This window comes from Cyprinus carpio, chromosome B18, assembly GCF_018340385.1.
Source record: "Cyprinus carpio isolate SPL01 chromosome B18, ASM1834038v1, whole genome shotgun sequence".
NCBI classification, from domain to species: domain Eukaryota; kingdom Metazoa; phylum Chordata; class Actinopteri; order Cypriniformes; family Cyprinidae; genus Cyprinus; species Cyprinus carpio.
Window position 1 is genome coordinate 3,913,628 of NC_056614.1, and position 23,557 is coordinate 3,937,184.

General features: G+C 36.5%; 1 protein-coding gene across 10 annotated transcripts in view; it reads right to left on the reverse strand.

Moving 5' to 3' along the window:
- Nucleotides 1–22,962, reverse strand: part of kifc3 (kinesin family member C3) — a 43,280-nt gene extending 20,318 nt beyond the window's left edge. Inside the window, exons 1-2 of one of the 10 annotated variants that reach the window (XM_042743516.1) lie at nucleotides 22,724–22,962; nucleotides 928–1,045 (exon numbers count right to left, since the gene is read on the reverse strand). In XM_042743516.1, the coding sequence (XP_042599450.1) occupies nucleotides 928–1,009 (82 nt within the window). In that variant the 5' untranslated portion in view covers nucleotides 1,010–1,045; nucleotides 22,724–22,962. Of the gene's footprint in view, nucleotides 1–347; nucleotides 860–927; nucleotides 1,046–6,840; nucleotides 7,159–10,738; nucleotides 12,074–22,723 lie in introns of those variants that run through there. The other 9 variants (XM_042743524.1, XM_042743513.1, XM_042743514.1 and 6 more) reach the window with 9 other exon arrangements.
- Between the last annotated feature and the right edge of the window lie 595 nt (nucleotides 22,963–23,557).

A 23,557-nucleotide genomic window follows, 5' to 3' on the forward strand; every position in this document is an offset into this window, starting at 1 on the left:
GTATATTTTTCTGAAGCTTTTGTGTCAATTTTGAATCTTCACAGCTCCTTATTCAACATTACTGCATAAAAATGGTTAATAATTTCTCTGTTTGTGTTACTTGGCAGAAATAAAGTCCTTCAGGTTTGGAACAACATGAAGGTTGGATAAATGACGTCAGAATATTAAATTTTTTGGACAAGTAACCCTTAATAGCTGACTACGCAGACAACACATCAATCTGGTAAAGGTCCTGCAGGCATAACAGAAACCATTGACTAATGATAAGATAACAGCCAGCTGCGAGTGATGCATTAACCTGGATTTCAATGCAGCCCTGAACCTTATCAAAAAAAAACAACAATTACCATTTTGTTTGTCAAACAGCTCTGTCACACTCACGGATGAGACGTGCAGCCTCTCGCCGGTGCGGTTTACGATGACACAGCAGTAGAGCCGCTTTCGCAGAAGAGTGTCAGACTGAATGCAAACCTGTCACTGCATCACTGCAAAAACCAGCCGCTAGACATTTCCCTGATTTTCCTCTTTGTTTGCCTCCCGTTTTAGTCCTTTTTGTTCTTTGTTTCTCACACAATCACTGTGCCTGTTGTTATATTTGTCCTGTGCAGCACAGAGCCCATTAGCACACATACATATTTTTTTCCTGGCACAACCAATAGTCCTTGTGTTCAAGGAGATTTGCCCTTCTGTACCTGGATAGAACACTTAGTATTCTCCGTTTGGTCTGGAAACGTCTGACTGTGTTGCTCCTTGTCAGTAGGTAAGAACGCATCCCTTGCTCTCTCCTCGATGACTGAGCTCTCTTACACACTAACACACACCTACTCTGTGTATCTCCAAACTCCTACATACACTCAAACATTCAAACTATCCTCAGAAGAATGTTGCCACACCAGTTTTGTAGTCCACCCATTTGACACTGCTTACCATCCAATGAGAGGTCTTTGTTCCAGAGCTCCTGCAGGCAGGGGGTGTGGCCGACGTCCCAGGTCTTTCGTGTACCGTACATGACCGCAGGGCCAAGCAGACCACACCGCTGGACCGGCTGTAAACACAGACCACATCCAATAAACACCCAACTAATGAACATTTGAGACCTGAAAAAGCTGTATATTTTTCATGGAGATTTTAAAGAATAAAATTAATCATTGACCTTGTATTAACCCTTATATTATCATATAATAATAATAATAGTCTGAAAAATTCTATTATATACAGTATATATATATATATATATTAAATAGAAGAGTTTACTGAGCCTTTTGAACTTTCTGAAACCTAAAATACATTTTATTTTTTAAAGTTTGTATGAGCTTTGTTTTAGTTTTATGTTCAGCTGATTCTCTTGCATATCTTTCAGTGAACCACAGTTCTGTGATCAGCAGTAAATCTCCATCCAAAGGCTAGAAGGCGCTCTCACGCTGAAACTCCAAATACGCCTCGCATAAGAAACCCAGGAGATGCCTATAGCTGTAGCTGGATAAATAGACGTTTTAACTGCTTTTATTGATTCAACATGACTAATAAAAACACGATTATAACAACATATGGTTTATCTTGAGTTATTATTATTATAATTTTCATTAAAATAAAGTATATTTATAATGCAATGCCTTTATCACTGCTTAGAATACCAAGAAACATGTTGCGTGCCTTATTCTGTGTAAGAAGCTGCATCATCTCACAGAAGTCTCGACTCGACTGACGTTATGAAGTGAGTTTGGAGTAAAAATATGTTATTAAATGTGGTATTTTCACATGCTTTCAAATGGAGCAGCATTTACTACACAGAACCGTAGTTCACTGACAAGCTGTGCAAACAGCTGTCATTATCGCTTTTTCATAATTGCGCAATAAAATCGTCTGCATCAGTGAACTAGGGCTCTGTGTAGTAAATGCTGCTCCATCTGAAAGCATGTGATGATGATATTCGACTGTTGATTACAGAACCAGCTTTACTAACAAAATGCGCATGACAATTGCATTTGATTAATCGTACAGCCTTAAGTTCAATAAGTGCTCATTTTGAAATTACTAACAAATTTATTAATGCACTTACTTAAAAAAAAAATCAACAAAGATTTCACAGCAAAAAGACACTTTGACTGGCTAAAAAAGTATAAAGTATCAGTCAGATGACAGAAGGCATGTAGCAAAGCGCAGTATAAAGTCCAAGACGTCTACCATACTGCCCTGCACAACAAAAACAAAAAATGACACAAGACTGTGGCTAAAACAAACAGAAATGCTGCAGCAGTCTCAGCATGTCTCTCATGCAGTCACGTGACCAGACGCTTTCCAATCAACAAACTACAGGGTCATGAACAATCGTGTAACAACAAATGAGATTAGAGTGATGAGCCACAGGTCGCACTGACAGACAAGGATTAGAAACCTGAACACAGAATAATTAACTGACTAATAGTGTCTTCTACAAACAGACCCGACCTGCTTATTAAACATCTGCTTACAAAAACAGCAAAAAAAACAAACAAACAAAAAAAAAGACCGGAGAATGGCAGTATTTACTAGTGTCACATAATCTACAGTATTTCATCCAGCAAACAATAATAGATTTAGAGAGCCACTGTCAGTGTTAAATTTGCTAGCATTTGCATAAACATGCAAACGCAAACGTATTTGAATGAAAAGAACAAAAACGTGTAGCGGTCATATTTCATCCCAAAAATAGAAATGGGTGGGGAGACTAAAAGCGAACAAAAGCGGACGTTTTACTTTTTTGAATAGTTTTTTTAAAGGCAGTACAATAAATGCTGTTCTTTAGAACTTTCTATTCAAAGGAACCTGGAAAATAAAACATCAATAAAGAAAGAAAGAAAGAAAGAAAGAAGCACAATGGTTTTCAGCATTGATTAAAAAAAAAAAAAGAAAAAAAAAATCACCACATTACAATGATTTTACAATGAAGGATCACGTGACACTTTAGACTGGAGTAATGATGTAAAAATTCAGCTTTACATCCCAAGAATAAATTATATTAAAACATATGAAATGGACAACAGTTATTTTAAATTGTAATAATATTTCACAATATTACTGTTTTTCTATTACGTTTTACATTGCTTTCACAAAATGACTGTTTCTGATCAAATACCACAAACATATCACATATTGAAAATTATGCTGGTGTGCTTAAATGCCATGAAAATAGAAACTTTTCAAATTTATGATGAAACCCAGACATTAGCCACTCCAGCACAGCAGCATGAAAAACAAAGGCTTTAACAAGATAACTCTCTCTCTGAATATTTAGTCTTGAGCTATTATGTAGTGCTCAGAAAACCACTCTGTCACAGTACAAAGGGTCATTGGCTGATTTAACACAAGTCTGAGTCCAAAAAGAAAGTCTGAAATTGAGTGAACACTGCATAGCAGCACAAGCAATCAGTCTTGACCCAACAACAAACACTAGTCACGCTGCATATCTAATCCTCCTAGAGCACAGAAACCCCTGAGACTACATAACCTCTATTCACGCTGGTCTGATTTCAACACACACACACACACACACACACACACACACACACACAGTCCTGCTGTACCATCAGTCCAGCTTTCCTGCAGTCCTGATGAAGTGCAGGGTGATCCCGCTCCAGCCAGCTCTTGTTAATGAGTGAACCCATCCAACCCAACATCTTTAGATCCTCTGCTCAGAACAACCAAATAAAAACTGCTCTTAACCACTTTACATCTTTAAAATGTTCATGTTGTTCACATTGTAAGAAAGAAAAAAACGTGAGTTTACTATCAGGTCTGGGAAGACGTCCTGTGCCTCCACCTCTCTCTACAGAGACAGAGCAGCTTGCATCAAGTTCATTTTACCCATAATCCTTTAAGCTGTCAGCAGATGACCTCTTTTCAGTGTGATGGGAGGACAGACATTTTTGGACTGATCAATCCAGTCCCCACACCTGGCACCTTCACTTTCCACTGATATGTTAGAAAACATCTGCTGTTCAAGCAGTTTTATTCAAACAGTGGCCAGACTGTAAGATTTATTCATGGTTAAAAAAAAATAAAAAATCCAAGGCTGCATTTACTTGATCAAAAACACAGTAAAATCAGTAATATTATGAAATATTATCACCGTTTTTAATACCTGTTTTCTAAATGCAAAACTGAATTTTCAGCATCATTACTTCAGTCTTCAGTGTCACATGATCTTTCAAAAATCATTCTAATATGCTAACTTGCTGCTCAGAAAACACTTCTTATTAGCAATATTGACAACATTTGTGCTGCTTCATATTTTTGAATGTGTAAATAATAAAAGTTCAAAAGAACATTTTGAAATAGAAATCCTTTGTCACATTATAAAATGTCACTTTGAGAAATATTAAACATTTAAAAAATGCTATAAGGCACACTTAATTTCTGGAGTCATATATGATAAAATATCAAATCAAGTTTCATTTATTTAAAAGCAAGTCAGTATAAGGACAATATTTCACAAAAAAGTAGTTATATGATTTAAATGATAAAACTGTAAATACTGTTCAAAATATCGTGATATTGTGGTTTTCAAAGATTAATGTATAATGATTTTTTTTCTCAAACCCAAGTACCTATAGTGAGCTTTCGGCTCCCTATCGACTCAAAGATAGTCCTTATTCCACCTGAGAAGAAACCTAAAAGCTAAGCTATGCAATTAGGAACAGAAAGCACATGTCTCTCAAAGGTGTATTCTGGAATAAAGAAACATTTCTCCCTTTAATCATGATGTTTTCATCAACTGACCACCAGAGGGAGCAGTGAACATCTTGATTTTGATGCGAGTCACTAGATTTATTTTTCATGAGGACGTACAGACAGATCTGCCATGTATGAACAAATATAACCTCTAATAATCCAAAATATGTCCCAGTACACAAGAAAACATTACGGCATCTGAATTACCCCAGAGCCATTCTCTCGCCCTCGCTCTCTTCCCCTAAGGTTAATTTACGCTCTGTCGTCGGTAAACCAACACTCGGGTCCTTCTGATGTTTCAGCAGAGCTCACGGTGGTCTCCTGGGAGGATTTCACACAACAGACTGCTCTAATGAAACATCTGATCCGCTTCTGTCCCCCTCATGAAACCGCACACCACAGATACTCATTTCATCCAGTCCCACAGACGGGCATTTCATGAAAACGCTGTTGAAAACGGCTGTATAGTTGAGGGAGAGCCAGCTTTTTCCATCACACTGACATGGTTTTCATCTTCAGCAGCATACTTACACGCAGAGGAGTGTGTGAATCTCATTAGCCTACTTCTGCCTCTCTCTTTGTCTCCTGTGTCTCATCATCTATTTTAGTTCTGCTACCCACATCCACCGACAGACCAAAAAACCCCCCAAAAAAAACAGTGAAATCATGTACACACCAACCGCTGGTCTAGAGAGACTGCACTTAAAACAGCATTCAAAACACTACATACATCTGAATGCACCTGCGTGAGACGTTAAAGCCCTTGAAACACTTCAGCACAATGTACCAACATAAAGTATAAGATTTATTCAACACGACCTTATATCTATATCTATATCTATATCTATATCTATAACAATATCTATATTTTTTCAGATACTGCACTTGGGTCTTCCAGACTCCAAACATCAATATATTCATATTTTTTATGCAACGCAAAACTTCTAAAACGGTTCATAATCAGTTTTTGGAAATTAAAAAAAGGTTTTAATTACTAAATTACAATTAATACAATTATTTATCTTTTTAAGTTGGTGTGTATATACTAAGGTACACTTGTAGAAGCAGATAAAAAAATAAATAAAATAAAATTAATTTAAAATAAAACCTGGAATGTTCCCAATTCAGAAAATACATTTAATAGAGACAAACAGACTTGGATATATACACTGTAAAAAACAAAGAAACAAAGAAACAAACAAAAAATCTGTATAAAATTCACAATGTATTGTATTAATACGTAACAGTTTTCCATATTTTTAATTTTTCATTTTCCAGGCAGAAATTTACCAGTACATTTAGCCTACATGTTTTTTTTAATGCAAAAACAAAAACAAAATAACTCAGTCTGCTGCATTACATACTTAAAATTCAAATTCTACAAAAAGTAAGTATATAGTATTCCTTCATGTTGAGAGCAATGCAAATGATGTAATGCAAATCACTGGAATATAAAACAAAAATGTTTCTAAAGTATCCTGTTAGTTACTGCAGACCATTTCTTTACTCCAGTCTACAGCATCAATCATTCATACTGTATCAGTCGATACATGGACACACACACACACACACACACACACACACACACACACACACACACACAGTCTGCCACCAGTGAGCAGTTTCATGAATCCTGTGGTCCAACAGTCTGTCGCTGTCTGTCTGATTTCCCTGTATCGTTCATTCATCTGCAGTCACCCCCTGAGTGTCTCTCTCCATCTGTCTGTCTGATTCTGCACTGCTTTGTCTAAATCACTGTACAAACACAAAGAAGCCAGGGACACAAGCACATGCAACTCCTCTGCTATAATCAGGCACAAGAAACATTCATCTGAATTCAGTTATTATAGCTTCCCCATCCCCCCATCATAAAAGAGTAAAATCATCCTCTTCTTCCCTCCCTCCGCTCCTGTAAATCCCTCCATAGCTCTCATGCACAAACATCTGTCTGCGTGGCATTAAACGCTGCATGCAGACCTGTGCATGTATGTCACACCTCATGAAAGAGAATAAGGCGTTACATTTCAGACATGAACAAAATCTGAATCTTAAACCAAACTGGTAAAATATGGACAGAAAACCAGCACACATGGTTTAAGTAAAAGGTTGCAGCATCTTCTCTGAACTCACCTCTGTCCCTGCGGTATCCTGCCGTCGCTCATGCCTTCATTATTTCATTGCGTTTATTTGGAGTGCGAGCAATACACACACTCTCTTGTACACACACCACCGCCGATTTCTGTGCCACTCTGCCACCAGCTAAACCGTCCCTCTTGCGCTCTCTTTGTGTCACACTCACACTCGCATCTACACAGCTCCTCTCTTCACACACACTCTCGTTCTGACACGAATGCCGTTCTTCCTGTCGCTGTTCCTTGGTAACTGTGGAATCTGAGTCGCATCACGGCCCCCTGCGCTTCTGCCCTCCTTCCCCACCTATCCCACAATTCCCTCCTCTCGCTCTGCTGATCGCCTGGCCACAGAAATAAATATTTCAGCAAGCAAACGTAGCGTGGTGCTGCTTCTCACACCACCAATATCTGTGTACAAAAAAAAAAACAGACAGTCATGACTTTTTTAAATCCGGTCACAGCGGGTGAAATTGATCACTCATTTGTGGGGTGTATTAATTGACGGGTCTCTCAGCAACTACACTGACACCGCTTTTTTCCGCTCCAATGAGAGCAAACTCTTTCAGGCACTGCTAGGTAACTGGGTTACAAACGCAAACATGAACTAGTACAAAGAATGTGGCATACTTTAGGAACATGAATAACTGGCTGATAAACACTCTAGATTAAAGCTGTTGCTCTTCAACAGAGCACAAATCATTTTATGATCAAGTCAGCATTATGAAACCCTTTCCAATATATTGTAAAACCAAGTAAAGCATAATAAAACTGTTCTGTAGAAACATTACGCACATTAAAAGTTTACTAATTAAGGTCCTAAAAGTTCAGTGCCAGCTTTGATGACAAATTTGTGTCAGCTCAGGATTTTTCCATGTATTGACACGACAAGCCTGTTAATCATAATCCAATACTGCCATTTTAATCGCTGGTTGTGGGCAAGTAGACTTAAACACCCTGAAACTAACTGCAACTAACCTGACAGTCACACATGGTTTGCCTTTTAGAACGCTCTTTTTACTTTTAACACTTTAACTACACTGTAAGCACATATACTTTCATAATGGCTAAAAACATACCATAGAAAAAGCATGTGAATGCAGCTGCTTGGCCAACACATTAAAACATATCAGTCTTGCTGTGCTTCACCAAAAGTGGCAATAATTCCTTTCAAATATTCATTAATAGGGATGTAACAATTCACTCAACTCAAGATTCAATTCACGATTTATTTTTTTAAACAATATGATATTTAAGACAAATTATGAATTAAATGTGCCCTTTTATTATTGCTTGGACAAAATGCTGTATATTTCTTGGTCAAATTCAAATATAGCTATAATAATATACTAATATAGCACTTGCATATTATTGCTCGTTTGTTGGTTTTGAATGCTTCTGTTGTCCTCATTTGTAAGTCACTTTGGATAAAAGTGTCTGCTAAATGACTAAATTGAAACAGAATGTAAATGTAAATAACAAAACTAAATTTAAATTTTAAAACAAGCCCCAAATCAAATAAATAAGTAACACAAATAAATCACTTCATATAAACAAAATAAGGCTTTGTCTGTGCTCTTTCCATTTAAAATTAGAGGCAACCACTGCATTTAAATCATGATGAAGCAAAAACAGAAGGGTTTGACTTCAGTTTTGTGAAACTATACATATAAATATCAGCATATAACAGCGAACGAGCTGAACAGGCAGCGCCTAAAGCGTTTCCTTGGTTTCTGCTGTAAACAAAGCAGCGCTGGACTTTTGAACTTTAATATGCATTATACAGAGGCAAGATGAAAAGAAAGAATACCATCTAAACTTTTCTTAAGACAGTAAGTTCCCCTTAGACATGCATTCATATAAACTCCTACCCTTAAATGAATCGTGATTTTTTTTAGCATCTCTACTGATTTGATTCGTCACATATTTGAATTGATGCGGAGCAAAACTCTCTTCAGTTACGGTTGCAAAACAACTTTCAGTAATTGAAGTGCCTCATGTGGAGTGTTTTTTAGGATAGTTTAGTTTTTGTCACACTGCACCACTCGCTCACATATAGGCAATGTTACAAATAATATATGCAGGGGTGCACATAAGTGGTCCACAGGTCCGCATGCGCGAATAAATATAAAAAATATGCGCTATAAAAATAAGCTGACATCGCATTTGCGTACCGACATGGCTGACAGCTGTTAATACACAATTACCATTTTAGATTGAAAAACTGTACTATACAAGATTTCTTTTCAAACTGAAAGCATCAATCTAGGCCATCCCATGGCGTTTTCAAAGCACAGTGCAAAACTGTAACATTTATTCACTGGCGCTCTTTAATCAGCAGCAGCACTAAATCCGGAAGCACGTATTATTATTTGCCGGCAACCCGCCAAAATAAAAGCCTGCTGATTTTAAGTTTGAAAATGATGAAAATGCTTTTATTTATTTTTAGACGCTTTTATCCAAAGCGACTTAGAATTAGGGAATACATAATGTGATTCTTAAAGAGGCAAACAAAGAAAGTAGCAGTAAATATTAGCATTTTATTTTTAAGTTTACTATAAAATAATTGTATTTGTATTTAATACTAGGCCTACCTTTAATTTTTAATAATATTATCACACATTATTATTTTATAAAAAAAAACCTAAATAAATAAAGTGCAATAATATTATAACTATTATTAATAATTTTTTTATAGTTATATTTGATGGGTCACGCTATATGCTGTGTGAGGACCAAATCAAATCTCCAGGTTCTCTTACAAGATCCAGGCTGAAAAAATTATGTGCACCCCTAATTATATGATATATGTGGTATATAAATCACAATCATTAGAGAAAGTTTGTACATGCACTCTTAAAAATAAAAGGTACTTTATTGGCATCTATGTTTCTATTAAGAACTTTACCATTTCAGTGGAAAAAGATTTCTTTACACAGAAAAAAAAGAAAAAAGAAACAAAAAAGGGTTCTTTTAAGGTTCTTTGGGGAACCCAGAATGGTTCTTCTATTGCACTGCAGTAAAACCCCCCTTTGGAACCTTTATTTTTAAGAGTTTAACATAAAAAAAAGCTGCAACCAATGAAGTTTTTTTTCCAAAAATTGATGGTACTGGTGGAATAAGCACTCTATCAAACCAATTCCAGCAAGGAGAGATTTCTGCTGATCCAAAAAGTGAAAGCAAACAAGATTAAGTGAAGGGAACAATGGTAGATTGAGTGTATTCCCTACGAATTAAATTACGATTAAAGAGGACAGGGAGCTCTCTGATTAACCCACTGCTTACGTAACCACTCAGGATTTTATCTGCTAAAATGGTCCATCAGACAGCAGAGAACATTAGAAATGGGACAGCATGACAAACATTTTTCCAGGTACATGAAAATCCCCATGCACTGTACACTCTGTAAAAAGAACACACTGATATTTAGAAATCTTTCACTTTCTGAATTACTAGTCTAAAATCAGCCGATTGCACAAAACAGCTGAGAACAACTGGATGAGTGACGGAGCATCTTGAAACATATCCAACTGACTAAAATAGCTCTACAAGACATTCAGCAGTGACGGAAATTTACATACTCCAACAGTCCATAGAACAGGAAACTGAGCCTAAACCTTCAACCAGCAAAGCGTCTGATGTTTCACTAAATCAATAATACAAAACTCATAAATAATGAGGAAATCATTAAATAAATAATTGCATTTTGGATTAAATTGGTTTTCCAGCATCAACGTAACGTGGAGAACCCCTTTCAGCTTCTGAACGATTAAAAACAATAAAAACCTTAAATAAACCTCATTTGATAGTGATCAGCATGTATGTATCAGTAAAGTAAACAGACCTTAAGATCAACCTCAAACACACATTCCTACATTCACCTTCGATTTCAATCTCACCTGTGCTCTCTTCCTCCTCTCATGCACATTATCCAGGTGCACGGATCTTCTTTTACTTGCTTTGCTGGGTCCATCCAAGCATCTTTCAGAGTCATGCTGTCCAGACACTCTTGAGGTCTCTAGTGGTCCAGAGCCTTCACTCAAGTGGTGCTTGTTCCTCTTCTTATGTCCCAGTTTGGTTACATCTGGTCTTTGCTGCTCGGGACCCTCGATAGCCTTGGGTTCAGATGGTTCCTGGACCTTGGGTCTCTTAAACAGGTTGTGGAGAGACAGCAACACCAGTGTGCACAGCACATACATGGTGGCGCTGACTGAGAGAGTCACAAATAGGTCTAACAACACGTTCAGTCAGAGAAAGAGATGTAGTATCCCTTAAAAGTCATTCCGGCTGATCCCGTTTCAGGGTCAGTGCAAGCAGAGAACACTATCTTCTGGTTGAAGTTACAGTCGTGATATCAGCTCTACTGCACCGCCCTGTGTAATGGTGAGATTCTGTCAAACTGAAGTCCAAAAAGCAACCAAAAAGTTTGGAATAAAGTCCACCAACAATAGTTGCCTTCTTGCTTCTTTTCCCACCAGTTCTTCACCTTGCTACATGTTCAGAACATGTTATTCATACACCCCAGAGCTCGACTTCTTCTAATGCTCATCTAGGCTGATAATCTGTTCGTGATCTGATCAGCGAATGAGATGGCTGCTCTCATCTCCCATTCTGAGGGAGGATGAGGGAGGGCTGACTAACACACACCTGCTTTTAAACCCCACAAAGCCTTTTTAACCTACCTGGACACATCTATAAAGACACACCCTGATAAACAAGCTCATGTAAGCCAATGCAAACACACGCAAACTTGTGGAATAATAGATGACTAGTTTGCTAATCAGGAATAGCTTTTGAATGTTGGGTCCTTACGTCACGTCTCCATTCCTCCTCTTTGGAGAACTTCCAGTGTTAACCTGGATAACAACACAGGTGTACTCCAGAGAAATCTGATCAACTGAGTCATCACAAATCATCAAAACAGAATCATAACCTCCACTGGCACAAGCTGATATCCAACAAATCTTCGCCTCTTCTGGCGTCACTAATGGTTTTATTGTATTTTTACAGTCTCTGGATTGCAGGGATAAAACTATCACGGGTCAGTCCACTCCTTCAGTCATAACGCCTGGTATTGATAGTCCTTATCCCAGTTTGTGGTCCATACGACTGGGCAAACTCCAAACGGTCGCAGTCCGGATGCTTCTATGCTGGGTGAAGTCCCACACCTCTGCTGAATGAGAAAATGCGTTTCACTCTTTCGCCCTCCCTTTTCTCATGGTGTCCATCTGTCACTGCAGTACAGAGAGCTTAGCGTCTCTTAGCGATGATGTAACAACTGTTTGCATCTATGCAAAAACAAGAAAATCAACTTAAAAATGTGTGGATAAAGAAGCCCGTCCGTGATTGGTCGTTGCCATGGTGAGATGACCTTGTCGAACTGTGTCTTACAAACCCGTCCATCATGTTTCTGACAATAAGCAGAAAATAATACAGAAGTGGGCAACTTAGGGAATGGCTCACAGTGAGAGCTGACAGTGTCGATCTTGAAGGCTGAATTATGATTTGTGGTCATAAAAGATCACAAGTCTTGTTCTGGAACTTCGGGATAAAAAAAAAAATTGTGTCATGTTCTCAGCATGTGCGCAGACTAACAAAAGACCATCTTCTAGTTCATTACCCTTTTTAGGGGCCTGTCAGTCACAGAACAATCAACAATAGTGCCTGTTCTAACCAAATTAACCAATGGAGCAGTCAGTGCTCAAAAGACTATTTACATTTTATTAAAAAACACTGTGGGAAAAAAGAAATAATTTCACTGCAGAGGAATGCATTTTTTTTATAGAGCAAGGGTGTCCGATCTTGTTCCTGAAGGGCCAATAGTCTCTAGATTTTAACCCCAACACAGTTGCCTGAAAGTTTCTTGTGAAACTGAAGACCATGATTATTTTCGTTCAGGTGTGTTTAGGGGCTGGGGGCGATAAAAGAATAATGATAATTATCGCAATATAATTTTCCTCAATAAAATGATATCAAGAGTTCAATAAATGTTCAATATAATGTTGAACCGCGCCACATGGACCATTTATCTCTAGAAACACTACGCAAAAATTCAGCCAGAGGATTTTCAATCTAAATCGTCATCATTTACCATGGATTTACTGTAGTAACACTAAATGCACTATGGTATTGTGGTAGAAATGTGGGATATTCATATCAAAATTTACTATATTATTAATGAAGACATGTATTAAGTGTAAGGGGTAATGAAATGTAATTACATATTTTTTGCGATTACGCTTTAGTGTTTGTGCATTTATACTAAATGTATTTAGACTACTGTTTTTCATACAAATACCTAGAAACCATAAAATTATATTTTTACCATGGTATTGAGGTGTTATGTGTGTGGTTTTAACTGTGGTTATCTTGATTTAAATCTATGGAAGACAAACTGTTAATTTTAATGAAACTCATAATTAAATTATGAATAATTAAATTTCACCATACAAAATTAGTTACATTTTTTTTTTACAGATGTTACCATTTGTGATAACGAACATTTACATGTGCATACTAACACAAGCTACTACTACTGTCCACTCAAGCTACAAATGTGCATTTCTAAAGAAAACAAAAAACAAAACAGGAAATATTAATATTGCAGCCTGCACTGCAGACTGTGCTGATGATAAGCGCCAAAGTCAGGTAACACAAACCAGTTTCATGATTTGAAACAATTTCACTCATCAGAACATGCAGAAACTAAGGAATTATTTTTTAAATTAAGATATTTATATTGCTAAGGAAAAATGACTGAAAAAAAAAAAAAAAAAAAAAAAAAGTGTAAGAATTCCAAAACATGAAGTGTTTGGCATGTTCTGACCATAAAGTGTAGTTTAAACGGCTTTAAATAATTAACGGCTTTAAATTTGAAGCAAAAATCTGCCTTTAAACTTGAAAGAAATAATAATTTGAAACTTGATAATTATCAATTTCAATTGATATGAACATGCAGCAACGATGCAATGATGGTGTATCTAGGTGTGAAGACGGGTACCAACGGTCAGAATATTATAGACAAAAGAATAATGATTGGCAACAGTTCAGAGTCAAGTATCATGTTTGCAATAAAAAAAAAGAACGATTCAATTCCCATAATCAGTCTTTAAGTGTGAAAGGCTTATATTTTGAAAACTTTAGCATGATGTGGAAAAAATATTGGAGTGATCTCAATAACACAAACCTGTTTGTTACTAGGGATGGGCGATATCTTATCGTTTGCGATATACCGGTAAAAATTCTCCCCACGATAAGAATTAGTCTTCCCGCGATAATAATGATAAAATATAGTTGTTGACATATTTCTGTGTGCGACTGTGTGGAGTGATGTGAAGGAAGGCGGACGTGAAATTGAGCAGCTCCTTCTACAATCTGGAACAGGTTTGGATAACACTGTACAGTGCGACAGAAATCGGTCTGAGCCTTGAATAAATGTACTACAGTAGCACGTGTGCAATACAGTTTTACATGTGTATGAGTCAGTTACAAACCTGTTGTCCAACAAAGATATTATTAATTGACGTGCTTTTTCTTCATATTAACTCCATAACATAGTCGGAGTGTTTGAAATAACTTATTTTTGAGATCAGATGTGCTTTCGTATCAGAATAAGGCAGAAATCATACTATTTTATAGCATAATATAGAGTGATAAATGCTATATCGATTACCATTGCATTATAAATACACTTTACAAATACCCAAGATTGCTTGAAGAACACAGACCATTTATTTTGTGCAATCGCATGTTTATTGTCTTCAGGTTTCCTCAGTCAAGACTTCTCTATCTGCGTTTTATTCAGCTACAGCGATCACTGGATACCTCTGTCCATATTAGTGATTTCCTGGAGCATTACTTCTACTATGCATATGTGCAGTTTCTGCGCGAGGGTGCCCTCCGGCTTCCAGTATGAATTAAACAGTCGTGTGTACTGCTCCCTTTTTTGGGTAAAAATAGGAAATATAATACTTTTCTCTAAAAAAAAAACAGGATTCCCTAAATTATCGCCATTGATATCGTTTTCACAATAAATATCAGAAATTATCATGATACATTTTAAAGCCCATATCGCCCATCCCTATTTGTTACTGTATTTTATTAAGCTGGATACATTATTACACCTTTTTATATTTTATGTGGAGTCATGATTTGATAAAAACAAAGGTTTATTACTGTATATTCTTTTGGCATTTTATTCAGTTTATTATTGTATACCTTTTAAATTTGCTTATTGAAAGAACAGCAGCAGCAGCAGTATGGTATAACATTTATTTGAAACATGTATTTGGTACTTGCTACATTATATCTTTACCCTTTCCTTTCATTCTTTTCATGGCTTTGGAAAACTTGTCTCTGATGTTTCTCTACATTGCTTTTTGCATAACTCTGGGTCGTCGACACCAAGCTTCATTGCAATTTCTTTCTAGGAATTAAATGCTTTCTCTGAATCTTTAAAGTCTCTCTGCGAGAGATCGTACAGGTGCGGATATATCTGTGGCAGCTCAGCTATTCGACACAGTGTACTTCTGTTGCTAGTGACTAGGAGATGTTGTTTTCCTGCCTGACCTCCGCTGAATGAGAAAGGAGAAAAAAAAAAATCAAAATAGCACGTCAAAGAAGGCGGAGTTCCAGAACAAACCCACCAATTGCGTAATCGCCATGGACCAATGGTATCTCAAAGGTATTTAGGAGCCAAAACAAACTCCCCCCAAAAGTTTGCTTTGGTTAACTGTTTCGAACTGTCAAAACGAACTATAAACAAACTTTGTTTCAGACTGATTTTGTTTGAAATGGTGTCACATCAGTTTGTTCTTCGATTTCATTTGTATATCGGGGCCTTAACACTATACCGTACATTAGAACAGTATTGCATTAAAAAGTATACAGCAATTACTTCAGAATGTATATAATAACAAATCTATGCAGAACTATATTGGCAAATGACAAAGTTTGTTTTTATTCCAAAAAAGAATGAGTTTTCCTCACAGATATTATATATAACATGTAAACAGTTTGAAATATCTGATTCAATTGTGATTCAATTTTTCCAAGATTCCAAAAGCAAATGACTTTTAATGGATGTTTGCAGTCCCTGGTGTTATGCATGTTATGCAATATGTGAGCTGATAAAAAGGGCAATAAACTTGAAATTATATGACAGGTGAACACAAAGACTCTAGTGTTGCTATGAATAAAACAATACAATTGCAATAAGGTGGATATCAGAGTACAGCAGTATAAACAAATGGCCTCAATGTCTTGACAAGTCTTCAAAATGATGTTCCAAACATGTTTGAATTTTTTTCCTGATTGAAACAAAGTAAAAATCTGCAAGAACTATACATGCACATATTCCATGCAATTACAATGAACAGGCCACCTTTGATAATTCCAGTGGCGTTTTATATGCTTTTTGAAGTTTGAAGGCTTCAGTCTTTATTGTAATAGCATTGAAAGGAACACCCAGTGCATGCTTCAGAATTTCTTTTGTGTTCCACTTAAGAACAACATACAGTTTTAGAACAACATCAAAGTCTAGGCAAAAATGACTCTGAAAAGTAAGTTATTTCTGAGGAAAAGTCTATCATTTGGTTTTTGATAATGTAAATGAAGTGGCGTTTTCAATGTTTTAAGTATGGATAAAGTGTCTCAATACTCACCACTGTATAGGGTTGGGAATCAAGAATCAATTCCAAATCCAGAATCGGAAACTTAAAGGGCACCTATTATGCCCCTTTTTACTAGATGCAATATTGTTCTTGGTGTCCCCAGAATGTGTCTGTGAAGTTTCAGCTCATAATACCCCACAGATCATTTAGAATAACAGCTACATTTTTGGGGTATGTCCAAAAAAAGAGCTGTTTTGGTGTGTATAACTTTAAATGCAAATGAGCTGCATATTCCCGCCCTGTCTCCAGAAGAAGGTGTTGTATATATGTCTCTCTGCATTACATACCTACTGCAATAAACAGCCAGTAGAAGCAACATAATGGAGTGAGAGAACTGGTGTTAAGCCGTACATATGGGAAGCCAAATGCACTGAAAGATGCTTACGAGACATTGTTGATGTTACAGCTGCTCGAGAGCGGAGTAAATGGAGGACAGCGTACAACCGCTGAGGGTGGAAACTATAGCAATGCAGGGCTGTCAATTAACCACCGTGGCCCGGTTGTTGTAAAATTAAAATTTCAATTCCACCTATTAATTCCTGTGTGGGCATCTTTTTTTTTTAGGTGACAAAAAGGGTCTGTTAAAAATGTATTTGTTTTTGAATCATTCATTCAAGAGATTCATTCAAAAACACTGATTCATTGAGTCCATTCATAAATTCCATTAAATTTTGTTTAGTTGTCTAATTTTTTTTCTTCAGAAGTTCAGAGAACTACAACCTCCATTTAAATATATATATATATATAAAAAAATAATTCTCAATTTATCCAGAATCGTGTAGCTCTATCTTGCACATAAACAGCTCTTAATCGAGTCCAGTTCTTATGTAGCTAATTTTGTTCATGGTATTCAGCTGTAGGGCTATCAAAATGGCTGAAAAAAAAAAAAAATTATATTCAAATTTAAAAATCAGAATTTCAGTTAGGGTAAAGAAAAGCTTTTGGCTTTTCTTCTGAGGCCACAAGAGGGCGCGTCGAGCATAAAATAGCATGATTATCCGTGAATGTTTAAAATAATGTTTATAAACCAAGTTGCTTAAACAACTATAAACAAAACAGCATCATGTATGTATTTATAGTTTAATACAAAGGGCTGAAAGCCAATCACACAGAGTACATTTTTCATTTAAAAACACGATCTGCAGCTGGATGGGGGGGGGGGGGGAAACGCCATTAAATGTCGAGAAATGTTTTTTTCAAAGTTGAACTTGCATTAATTTTACATGGCTTTCTAAACATGCTGTTCTCTCATGCGAGATGTGAGTGCAACAGTAATGTCCCTCTAGAAAATGCGCACATTATGCATTCTGTGTGAACAGCTTGGTTTCAGTTTTGATGTAAACAAGATCTTCTCTGCATTGACGTTTATTTTTTCCAGCAATATTTGTAATCAACAATGCAGCATCGACGTATCTAGTGGCTTCAACTGGATAGGCTGACAAAAACATTATAATGCAACAACACTTACATTGTCATCACATCTTGTGCACCACTGGTAAGTGCCTAATTAACGCACACCTAAAATTTAAAATAAAAATCCACATTGGATTTTTATTTTAAATTTGACAGATATTCAAAATTTGATTTTTTTTTGACAGCCCTATTCAGCAGCAATTAAATATATTGCAAAAAGAGACACAAAATAAATATGTTTGATATCTAAATGTCGGGATCAAAACTTTGGAATTGAAACTGGGAATCGATAAGAATCAGAATCGATATTGTTAAAATTAAAATGATACCCAACCCTAACACTATAATACATGCTTTTTATTCTAAGACATTTTCCCTGTCTATATATTGGTTGCATTTTTAAAGTAACTACCTCAAACATCCAAAGGTTTGTCATTTGTTGTGGTAGTAATGGTGAGTATTTGGACATTTTAGCCTCACTTAAAACTTTCAAAAATAGACTTCATTTGATTACAAAATCAAAATCCTAATGATTTTGTTTAGACTTTTATCCAAGAGATCTTATATGAATGCAGTTCTCCTTAAGTTCACACGGTGCCCTAGCGGAGGTGTAGATCTTCACATAAACATACTTTCAACAATACTGTAGAAACTGTCACAACACTTGTTTTTATTTAAACCACTTTATCTAAACCACGTTTTGCTGAAAGATGTGCTTGTGCTTTCTTTCCTTAAAAAATCTAACCGCTTTATTATTTTGTCATCTAATGCAATTATATCATAAATGGAATGCATTTTAATTGTCCAAATGCTTTCTGGTGCAACTCTAGTTCTTTGCACAAGACAAGTATTTGCACAAAGCTTTCACTGGAATTTCACTGTTATCTCAATTTATCAATGAATTATAGTGTATGGGTGTAGGTGCCACGCAAACACCCAGGTATAAGACTTCTAGTTAAGAGGCTAAACCCAATATGACCACATCAGTTAATAAAATCTTTCATGCAATGCATTTTATTGTCCAAACGCACTGCAACTGTAGGTCTTCGCACAAGACAAATATTTGCACAGAACATTCAGTGGAACCTCACTGATCTATCAATGAATTCTAAAGTGTATGTGTGCAGGTGGCATGCAAACACTCAGGTATGCGACTTCTAGTTAAGAGGCTAAACCTAACACGACCACCTCAGTTAAGCAGCTTACAGCAGAAATATTTCAGCAAAGTGAGCAGTGGGATTAGAAAAAGCTGACAGCTGCCACCACTCTCATTCAAGCCCTTCACAACTAATGCAACAAGACAGTGAGTTCAGAAAGGGAAAGTCAGCAGAGACTTGCACAAGCTTTCTGTGCGTCTCCAGGCAGCGATGTATTTAGTTTTGCTGTCACACAATGCCCTCAGTGTGCTATTTCTGAAGCAAATTACAGAGTAACAAAAGGGCGGGAAACCTCAAAATGACAGGCTTAATGTCCACTGATGTATGATGCAATACCTCAGCTTTCATCTTTTTGTTGGAGAAACAGTGTGTGTGCATACATTTTCAAGGAACTGGTTTCTTTGGAGAATACTGGTCTGGGCAGCACGGGTCATAAAAGTGAGGATCAGTGTAAACAGTGGAAACACAGGTTTGACCCAACCTACTGGCAATGGGCAGTGACCTCATGAGTGAGTCAGAGTCTCCTTTGAGGCGTACAGGCGTATATGTACAGGCATGCGGTGAGACGGCCATGTTCTGGGTGTCTGACATCTGTTGCACACGTTGTGCTGCAGAAGCACCAGTAAAGTTTACTTCAGGCTGGAAGATACAAAAAGAAAGAAAAATAAATCAAAGCCTCTTAACCAGAACAATGAGTATTCTGGGCTGTTAAAACTCAAATGCGTGGCCTATAAGAATAACATCCTCATTTTATTTGTTGAACTAATTCATCTTATTTTCTCACTTAGACAAACTCACAGAAATCTTTCTTTGGCACACTGAAGATACCAGCCCATAAACAGAGAGACTGTGGAGCACAGCACCATCTGTTGGTCTGAGCTGTTTCTTGGATAGAGCACAGTCTCTGATTCAGTGCAATTATGTAACACGAAGTCTTCCTCGTGTTGCCAGTATACAGAGGGTGTGACGGTGTCTCAGGGAATTCAGTTTGTTTATGCAGTTTATGCAACTAACATATAATTAGGGAAAAGAAAATGATTGTAATACGCAACACAGTATATTTCTTAAATATACGACTAAACAAAATGAAGGTGATACTGCGAGTAGTGTCGCTCATTTTCTTCTTAAAAACGTCATTTTAAAAGGCAGAGTCATGCAATAATAATTGTTAGTTGATGTCAAGCAATGACAGCAGTTTCTTAAAGTATGATGAGTATTCTTAATCTAAAAGTAACTTATTTTTGTAATTTGTCTAATTATACACAACGTTTACCGTATGAGCTCATATTAAAGGGAAGCTGCATAGAATATTTGTGCATTCAAAAAATAAACACGTCACGCCACAAGAACTGCAAAAAAGTTATAATGCTAATCTCAAACATTTTGATTCATTTGGAATGATCTCTAGGGGTGTAACGGTACACAAAAATGAGCGTTCCTTATGTCAGTAACTCAATTTGAGTTCACAGTTCAGTGCAGCAAGAGAAAAAAAAATAAAAAAATGCAGACTGAACTGAAACACCTGTACCATTTTTTTTCCCAGTAGGAATGTGTGTAACCCTTACACCCCTAGTGGACACATTTGATGAAAATCATTTTGATACAGACTAATGAATCTTTCAGACTGAGAAGAACCAATTCAAGTCAAAAGATTCACTCACATAATGGTTTTGTTGCATGTTTTACTCTACACAACAGCAATATTAGAATTACCTTGATCAGCTTCATTTGCCTGAAGACATGACAGACATCAAGTCTGACAGCAAACAAGTGACAGTTAGTGCGTTTCCACCTCAACAAACACACACACACAGCTCTAGGATGAAAAGCGTCAGTGCCATACTCTGTTCTCACTGACTCTGCACTGAGGAATGTACTTAAGGGCATATTCGGGAATCCTAGAATACAAACTGGACTAGGCAGCCCAACATGTCTACCTACGTCAGTATCATACCCCATCAAACAAAGAAAAGAGTGCCGCCTACAATGCACTGTAATGGAAGCTGTGCAATTCTAGCATGTATGGTTTCATTGGCTATTATAAAAAGTCTCTTTGTAGAGCAGAGATATCCAAACCAGGGTGCGCTGACCAAAGTTGGTCCATGGTGACCTTTGCTTTGGCCCACCAAAATATATATATAAAAAAATTTTTTTTTAATATATTAAAAAGGGTGGGTAAATGCAATTAAACCATTTCTTTTATTCTTTTTTTGCACTGAAATGCAAAAAACAATAAAACTGAATTTAATAAAAACTATTTTCAATTTACACAAACAGTTATTTATATTTTTAATTATGTAAAAATGTTAGAAATACATTCTAATATAATAAGGTTGGATTTAATGCAACATTTGATCAAGTTTTGTCCCTTTGTATTCAAAAGTTTAGGCACCTCTGATGTAGACGGTCACTGAATATGACGCATTCTTCAGAAATGCTCATGGTGCAAGACAGCAATTTTTGGTCACATGCAGTGTAGAGGAGCATTTAGATAGGATGCAATCTTGCATTCAGTTTATTCTTTAACAAAAAAGCACCGCAAATGTTTTTTTTTTTTTTTTTAAATCACACCTGCTATTTTTCTGAAGCCACATAAGATTTAAAAAAATAATAATAATATTTTGAGCTGTAAACTGGAGTCTGTGAAGAAGAAAAAAAAAAGACTGATTAAATTTAGACTTTTTTGCCTTTTAATTAAATCACCCAATTCATTGATCTGACTCAAGCACTGATCTATAATATAGAATATATAGATCAGTGGACTCAAGTGAATCTTCATTCATGAACTGCACACTGAACCTTCTCATGAACATTCCATAGTTACAGTGAGATCAAGATTATGAGGGAATAACTTCCATTTCGGTCCAAATCCATCGAAAAAAAAAAAAAAGTCATAGAGGTTTAACAACATGATAAGAGTAAATGATATCCAAATTGACTTTTTTTGGGATGGTGAACTTCCCCCAGGCATAAACAACTGGACCGGTTTTAAAAACAGTACGCACTGTCAAAGATTCATCAGATCAGCATTCACATGACGTTCAATCAACTTCAGCCACTATCTAACCAAAGAAGTTAAGCACTAAAGTCTCCCACTGCCTTTTTTTCCCTCTTACAAGCCAGTCTAAACTAACTCAACTAATATGACATGATGACTAGTTCACTGAACATCCGCTAGATCTGCACCGGGCACACCCGGACTTTGATACACCCAGAATACTGCCGTAGAAACCCTGATTTACCACTTAAACATTCACTCGATGAAAACATAGTTCAGCTTATATTTTAATTTTAATAACCAGGTATAGTGGAATTATCATAACCGTTTAGATTAGAGAAAATACAGCTGACTTCTTTCAAGTCATTCACCGCCTCCCATTCGAGAAAACGCAAGTAAATATTTTAATTTTAACCAGAGGACAGGATGTTTAGTTTATGATTCAGGATGTTCTACAACATTTACTTTATTAAACGAGTTTGCATTCATGTCTAAAAAAAATAATTGCCTATAGCTGCGACAGTTGCACGTGTTTTGCACCTGCACTTTATAAAGTCGTCATGGTTTCGCTATATAGCGGATTAATACAGTATACAGTATAAAGTATAAAGCATGTGCGATTTATAAGTGAAAGAATGTGCTTACGTCTCAGGCCAGCACGCCAAACTCCTTCCTCCGCCCCGTTTCCTTCTTAACCCGTTTCCTTCTAGATTTATTCCACTCTTCTTCTATGCGCCTGTGGAAAAGCAGTGTTTTATCTCACAGTTGGAAGAGTTTAAAGTTTTGTAGTGTCTGGTGAAGTGAAGATAAACACGCGTGAGTGAAACATGCAGCACGAGACGCGCGCGCTCGCACAGCTGACTGCAGTGACGCAAACGCTCCTCCTGTTCCAGAAAAGGAAAAATGAACGAGTTTCCATCCTATTAGAGACTACAGGCCACTGTTCAGCCCTCATCAACTTAAACTCTCTGTCAGCCCTCCTGATGTGTAATAACACACACTACAAGAACTTAAGATTTTGGTTAGGATAAATGTCTTTAATTTAGAAGCTAGAAGTAAAAATTTGGTCAAAGATGTTATGTTTTGCAACATGTATTCGGATAATTTTTAAAGAGGCATGTTGGTGGACACCCTTTGTTTCAACAGAGGACAACTTGTGCTTTTACACCCACGCTGCTTTAATAAGATTCCTGTAAGTGCACAATGCATGGAGTATACATTTGAGACTGTAAAAAAAAACAGAGATTCAGAATCTAATCTTATTTAATCCTGAAAATAAACAGTTTTCAGTGATTTCAAAAATAGTAGAGAGAAGTTATGATTTAAAATAAATATTTTAGATTCACTTGCAGGTCACTAATGCAATAAGCAAATGTTGGACTAATGAATGGAAAAGAAGCCCATCCTAAACACTAAGAATTATTTTCAAACTTGGTCATAATTTGCAATAATAATAAAAAAGGTACTACATAAGAAATA